Below are 7,500 nucleotides of genomic sequence, written 5' to 3'. Positions count from 1 at the left end.
GAGTTCTGACCCACTCGCTACGTCCCAAACACGACACGACAAATCATCAGAACCCGATAACACACGATAACCATCAGACAGGAAGGAGGTGACGTGTACTGCCCTGAGAGAGAGAGAGAGATTTATTACAATAAGCTCCACCCACTAAAGCTCTTGTTAAAAGCAGCACAACTCACTCTCTCACACACACACACACACACACACACACACACACACACTCACTTGGAATGTCCAGTGAACTGACGGAGCGCGACTCTGCCTCCAATGTCGAACAGGCGAATGAGACCTTCTTCACTTCCGGCCACTAGGAGTTTTCCATCGCCACGGAAACTCCCGCCATACGCCGTGTCATGGAAGCGACTATAAGTGCGTATCGGCTCCTGAGATTGAGCGCCGTACACCTGAATCTGAAATCAGCACACACACACCCGTGCACGCACACACACAAACACACACCCATGCACACACACACGCGCGGCGCACACACACAGACAGACAGACACACACACACAGACAGACACATACACACACACATGCGTGCACACACACACGCGCGCGCACACACACACACACGTGCAAACAACACACACGCCTTTAGCTTTTATTCTTTATCTCATTGTGGAAACAGTGTAAGAGTCTTCCGTACCCTGGTGGATGCTGTCACCACATAGTTGTAAGGTGGTTGAGGAGAAAACTCAATTTTTGTGACAGCCCCAAACTCCTTTATCTGCACTGGAGCCTGAAAAGAAAAGTAAAGAAAAAAAGAAACAGATTCACTGACATTCAGCTGCTCCACACATTCAGGTCAGTTCTAAACCTGCTTTGTCTTTAATACCTTGTAGTTTTTCCAGTACAGCGTCTCCTCGGTCACACGCTCTCCCAGTTTAGGGTACGTGAGGATCTTCGTGGGCTTAAACAACGCCATGGCAGAGCACTGAGAAGGTCTGGAATTCAAAACCTGCAGAGATAAGAGAGAAAACAGGGTTATGGAGGTAACAGCACCGATCCTATCGGTCTGATCCTGTGCTCGGTGACGTCGACACCAATATCAGAGATTCATTCATTCATTCATTCATCTTCTACCGCTTATCCGAACTTCTCGGGTCACGGGGAGCCTGTGCCTATCTCAGACGTCATCGGGCATCGAGGCAGGATACACCCTGGACGGAGTGCCAACCCATCACAGGGCACACACACACTCTCATTCACTCACACACACACACACACTATGGACAATTTTCCAGAGATGCCAATCAACCTACCATGCATGTCTTTGGACCGGGGGAGGAAACCGGAGTACCCGGAGGAAACCCCCGAGGCACGGGGAGAACATGCAAACTCCACACACACAAGGTGGAGGTGGGAATCGAACCCCCAACCCTGGAGGTGTGACTTGAACGTGCTAACCACTAAGCCACCGTGACCCCCTAATATCAGATATTATGGGATGTAATCCAAAAGCATGACATGCGACACTGACATGTGTGTCACTGAGTGGGCGTGGCCTGTTGCAGACATCATAGTTCCTCATGACCAAGAACACAACAGCTACAGGACTGAAATCAGGTTCTAGTCTGTAATGAAACTCATCAGAAACTGTTACTGATCTGACGATAAATAAATAAATAAATAAATAAATAAATCCTGTGTTCTGTAGTGAAGGTGATGTATATTGTGTTCGTGTGCAATGACGTCACTAATAAACACATCAAACCAACAGTGAGCTCATGTAGAGAAATCATGACAAACTTAATGGCGATTTTTTACTGTGTATAAACACGGATTCTCTTTCGAATCATCGATTCAATCGTCATATAGAATTTGACACGATTCTGTATAAGTATATATAATTATTTATAAATCTGTCAGATTTCCAGCCTTTTCCTTGTGATCACATTCACATGTTTTCAGTATTTTCTCTTTAGTCCGATCTTCTATAACACGTCATTATTACATGTCTAATGTAAAACTCACTGGGAGACAAACGTGCTATAAAATGCTGCTTTATTCCACAACAAACCTGAACCGAGTCACATGTAACTAACCATGATGATGATGATGATGATGATGATGAAGATAAAAACACATCAGAAACAAACCGCCCTCACGCCCCGAGATACAGATTAAAAACACGAAACAAACGTGTCCTCACCACACAGCTTCCTCCTGCCGCACACTGAATCGGATAACAGATAGAAGTATAAACGTGGAAAATCACGTTGCTTCTAAGGCCACAAGAGAGCCGCCATTTTGGATCACTAACGCACTTCCGGTTTGTACAAAAAAACTTTATTGAAATCTCGGGAAACGCACCAAAGACGTGTCCGAGTGGCGCAGACACTTTGGCCACATTAACACAGCAACTTAACGCTCAATTCGGATATTTTGCTCAGATCTGATTTTTTTTTTTTTTTGTTTGGCTGTTCACATTACCTTTTAAAATGTGACCCGTATCAGATACCAGTGTGAACAGTTTGCGGTTTCGAACTGACACGCATGCGCAAACGAACAATAACAATGACGTCACACACAGCACGCCGTTACGCTAAAAAGTTGGCGAGGTGATACTACACTGTTCTTAAAAAATAAAGACCAAATTCCTCTGGCTATTTCTTTAGTTAATGTTTTTTTTCTAAGGCATCAGGACTCCAGTTGAATCTAAGCACATGTGAACTTCTTGCTCTACATCAGAGTGATGGCGCTTGTTTGCATAATATTCCGGTAAAAGACAAAGTGAAATATCTAGGCATTACAGTTAATTAATTAAGTAATTACCAAAGATCAGAAATTAAGTACGAAAGAAAATTTTGATAATAATTTGCAAAAAGCATATTAATATTAAATTGCTGGTTACAAAGAGACATTTCCATTTTTGGCCGAATTTTGCTAACGAAGACTGAATATTTATCAAGACTAATTTATCCCGCTCTTTCTTTGGCTCCTCCCTCAAATTTCATTAAAATATGTACCAAAAAATGTCTAATTTCATTTGGAAGCACAAAGCCCATTATATAAAAAAGGCAGACACTACAAAATCCTATGAACAAGGTGGTTTGAATGTAATAGAATTTGAAAACATGAATATTTTGTTAAAACTTAAATGGTTAAAAATGTTTCTATGTAAAGAAGATAGTATTTGGTTTACAGTTCCATCAGCTTTGTTTCAAGAACTTGGTGGAATTCAATTTTGTCTCAAATGTGATTTTGATTTATCCAAACTCCCAGTGAAACTATCAACACTCCACCAACAAGTACTCTTATTTTGGAAATTGGCACATACACACAATTTTACACCTCATAATGCTTTAATTTGGTACAACAATTATATATTGCACAAGAACAGGTCTTTATGCTATAGGAATTGGTTAAACAGGAATATATGGTCAGTGAGAGATCTAATGGATGAACAGTTTAACATTTTAGACTATAATGCTTTGAAACATGGCTTTGCCCTTCACCCGAAAGAGTTTTTCACTGTTGTTAATGCAATACCTTCTGGAATAAAAATGCTGATGAGATGCCATCTTTCTTATACTGAAGTTAAACCTGTTCTTCCAGCATTATATATTGGAGATATGCAATTTAAAAGTGATAGTTGTTCTAATAAATATATAAGACAGGTCATTTTAAAAACCTGTTACCCCTGTCAAATTAAAAGAAACAAAACAAATCATATGTTTGAGAAGAATACTGTGATTTATCTTAGAACAGCTTATTTAAAATTTCCTGTTCCTCCTAAAGCTAAAGAAATACACTTCAAAATTTTAAATGAGATTTATCCTTCTTACAAATTCCTAAATCAGAAATTTAATATAGAAATTGTCCCCTGTTCCTTTTGTGAAAGCCATTCTGAAGACACGGATCAGATCTTTCTCTTATGCAATTTCTCCAAACTTTTTTTCTTTTACTCACTATTTAAGTTCATATAAATATATATAATTTCAGATTTCTATATATTTATTTTCTTTATTTTTTCTAAACGATTTATTAGTTATATTGTGTTTAGCCTGTAACATTTATACACGATGTAAATGTATATTTTCCTTTGTTGTTTATATACTTTTGTATTCAATAATAATAATAATAATAATAATAATAATAATAATAATAAAAAGTTGGCGAGGTTATGGTGGAAGTAATGTGATGTATTCAATGCAAACATTATGAGCTGGTTCACGTAACCACTTTATATAACACTCTTAACACACACACGTTACCAGTCACGTTTGTGTCACGTTTTCGCCGGCGCAAAATAAATAAATAAATAAATAAATAAAGGTTTGCGCCGGCGAAAACGTGACACAAACGTGACTGGTAACGTGTGTGTGTGTTAAGCAAAAAAAAAGGAACCTAGGAATCTAGGAACCTGATGTATCTCACACAGTGTAGGGAACCTGATGTATCTCACACAGTGTAGGGAACCTGATGTATCTCACACAGTGTAGGGGAACCTGATGTATCTCACACAGTGTAGGGCAACCTGATGTATCTCACACAGTGTAGGGGAACCTGATGTATCTCACACAGTGTAGGGGAACCTGATGTATCTCACACACTGTAGGGAACCTGATGTATCTCACACAGTGTAGGGGAACCTGATGTATCTCACACACTGTAGGGAACCTGATGTATCTCACACAGTGTAGGGGAACCTGATGTATCTCACACACTGTAGGGGAACCTGATGTATCTCACACAGTGTAGGGAACCTGATGTATCTCACACAGTGTAGGGGAACCTGATGTATCTCACACACTGTAGGGAACCTGATGTATCTCACACAGTGTAGGGAACCTGATGTATCTCACACAGTGTAGGGGAACCTGATGTATCTCACACACTGTAGGGGAACCTGATGTATCTCACACAGTGTAGGGAACCTGATGTATCTCACACAGTGTAGGGAACCTGATGTATCTCACACAGTGTAGGGGAACCTGATGTATCTCACACAGTGTAGGGAACCTGATGTATCTCACACAGTGTAGGGAACCTGATGTATCTCACACAGTGTAGGGCAACCTGATGTATCTCACACAGTGTAGGGGAACCTGATGTATCTCACACAGTGTAGGGGAACCTGATGTATCTCACACAGTGTAGGGGAACCTGATGTATCTCACACAGTGTAGGGGAACCTGATGTATCTCACACAGTGTAGGGAACCTGATGTATCTCACACAGTGTAGGGGAACCTGATGTATCTCACACAGTGTAGGGAACCTGATGTATCTCACACAGTGTAGGGAACCTGATGTATCTCACACAGTGTAGGGCAACCTGATGTATCTCACACAGTGTAGGGGAACCTGATGTATCTCACACAGTGTAGGGGAACCTGATGTATCTCACACAGTGTAGGGGAACCTGATGTATCTCACACAGTGTAGGGGAACCTGATGTATCTCACACAGTGTAGGGAACCTGATGTATCTCACACAGTGTAGGGGAACCTGATGTATCTCACACAGTGTAGGGAACCTGATGTATCTCACACAGTGTAGGGAACCTGATGTATCTCACACAGTGTAGGGGAACCTGATGTATCTCACACAGTGTAGGGGAACCTGATGTATCTCACACAGTGTAGGGGAACCTGATGTATCTCACACAGTGTAGGGGAACCTGATGTATCTCACACACTGTAGGGAACCTGATGTATCTCACACAGTGTAGGGGAACCTGATGTATCTCACACAGTGTAGGGGAACCTGATGTATCTCACACAGTGTAGGGGAACCTGATGTATCTCACACAGTGTAGGGCAACCTGATGTATCTCACACAGTGTAGGGGAACCTGATGTATCTCACACAGTGTAGGGGAACCTGATGTATCTCACACACTGTAGGGGAACCTGATGTATCTCACACAGTGTAGGGGAACCTGATGTATCTCACACAGTGTAGGGAACCTGACGTATCTCACACAGTGTAGGGGAACCTGATGTATCTCACACAGTGTAGGGGAACCTGATGTATCTCACACAGTGTAGGGGAACCTGATGTATCTCACACAGTGTAGGGGAACCTGATGTATCTCACACAGTGTAGGGGAACCTGATGTATGTCACACAGTGTAGGGGAACCTGATGTATCTCACACACTGTAGGGGAACCTGATGTATCTCACACAGTGTAGGGGAACCTGATGTATCTCACACAGTGTAGGGGAACCTGATGTATCGACTACCCATATTAAGTATACCATTCCAAACGACAGATATTATGGCACTCAGGGATGGCTGTGATATACCAGACCTACAGGGTGAGATGATTACATTTACATTTACAGCATGTGACAGACCCCTTATCCAGAGAGACGTACATAAGTGCTTAAATCTCTAACATTGAATACATTAATGCTGCTCACTAGGTTACATACTTAAGATGCCATGAGTTTAAAACATTTGTTCAAAGTTACAATGAAAAGTGTCAAAGTTTTTTTTTTTTAAATGCAAAAGATAAGGAAAGAAGTGCTAGTTGAAGTGTTTCCTGAATAAGTAGGTCTTCAACCGCCGCTTGAAAATAGCCAGTGACTCAGCTGTCCGGACCTCTAGGGGAAGTTCATTCCACCACCTCGGTGCCAGAACAGAGAAAAGTCTTGTAGCAAACTTGCCTTTTACCCTGAGACATGGTGGAACCAGTCGAGCAGTGCTGGTAGACCGGAGGGTGCGGGGTGCAGTGTGAGGAATGATGAGGGCTTTGAGGTAAGAGGGAGCTGGTCCATTTTTGGCTTTGTAGGCCAGCATCAGTGTTTTGAATCGGATGCGTGCAGCTACCGGAAGTCAGTGGAGGGATCGCAGCAGCGGGGGGGGGGGGGGGGGGGGGGGGGGGGGGGGGGGGGGGGGGGGGGGGGGGGGGGGCGGGGGATTTGCAGAGGACGGATTGCGTTCATATGTAGACCTGCCAGCAGTGGGTTACAGTAATCCAGTCTAGTGATGACAAGAGACTGAACAAGTACCTGAGCAGTCTGTGTGGGGGAAAATGGCCGAATCCTTCTAATGTTGTAGAGAAGAAACCGACATGAGCGAGTCACATTAGGGACATGAGAAGAAAAGGACAGTTGATTGTCCATGGTTACCCCAAGGGTGTGAGCTGTGGCTGAAGGGGAGATCAGATCATTGTGCAGGGATATAGTAAGGTCATGACCTGGGGATGAATCACCTGATGAACAGCAGTTCAGTTTTGCTAGGATTGAGCTTTAACTGATGAGCAGTCATCCATGATGAAATTTCTGCCAGACATGCTGAGATCCGGTCAGAAGCTGTGGTATCCGAGGGCGGGAAGAGACGATAAGTTGTGTATCATCAGCATAGCAGTGGTAAGAGAACCCATGTGATGAAATGACTTCACCAAGAGAGTGAGTATACAGGGAGAAAAGAAGAGGACCAAGTACTGAGCTCTGTGGGACGCCAGTGGAGAGTCTGTGTGGAGCAGATGTCACTCCCCTCCATGTTACCTGATATGAGCGTCCTTCCAGGTAGGAAGCGAACCATTCCC

The 7,500-nt window shown here is 42.9% G+C and overlaps 1 protein-coding gene across 2 annotated transcripts in view; it reads right to left on the bottom strand.

Annotated features, from left to right (window-relative positions):
• Nucleotides 1-2,464, bottom strand: part of utp15 (UTP15 small subunit processome component) — a 7,122-nt gene extending 4,658 nt beyond the window's left edge. The window contains exons 1-5 of one of the 2 annotated variants that reach the window (XM_027168963.2): nt 2,434-2,464; nt 836-958; nt 647-739; nt 223-407; nt 1-103 (exon numbers count right to left, since the gene is read on the bottom strand). The exon at nt 1-103 is cut by the window's left edge and continues 76 nt beyond it. In XM_027168963.2, the coding sequence (XP_027024764.1) occupies nt 1-103; nt 223-407; nt 647-739; nt 836-925 (471 nt within the window). In that variant the 5' untranslated portion in view covers nt 926-958; nt 2,434-2,464. Of the gene's footprint in view, nt 104-222; nt 408-646; nt 740-835; nt 959-2,152; nt 2,309-2,433 lie in introns of those variants that run through there. The other variant, XM_027168962.2, reaches the window with a different exon arrangement.
• Nucleotides 2,465-7,500: the final 5,036 nt, after the last annotated feature.

The sequence above is a fragment of the Tachysurus fulvidraco genome, chromosome 13 (assembly GCF_022655615.1).
Source record: "Tachysurus fulvidraco isolate hzauxx_2018 chromosome 13, HZAU_PFXX_2.0, whole genome shotgun sequence".
Classification (NCBI taxonomy): Eukaryota; Metazoa; Chordata; class Actinopteri; order Siluriformes; family Bagridae; genus Tachysurus; species Tachysurus fulvidraco.
Note: the sequence above shows the minus strand (reverse complement) of the source record. Positions and strands in the feature narration are given on the sequence as shown.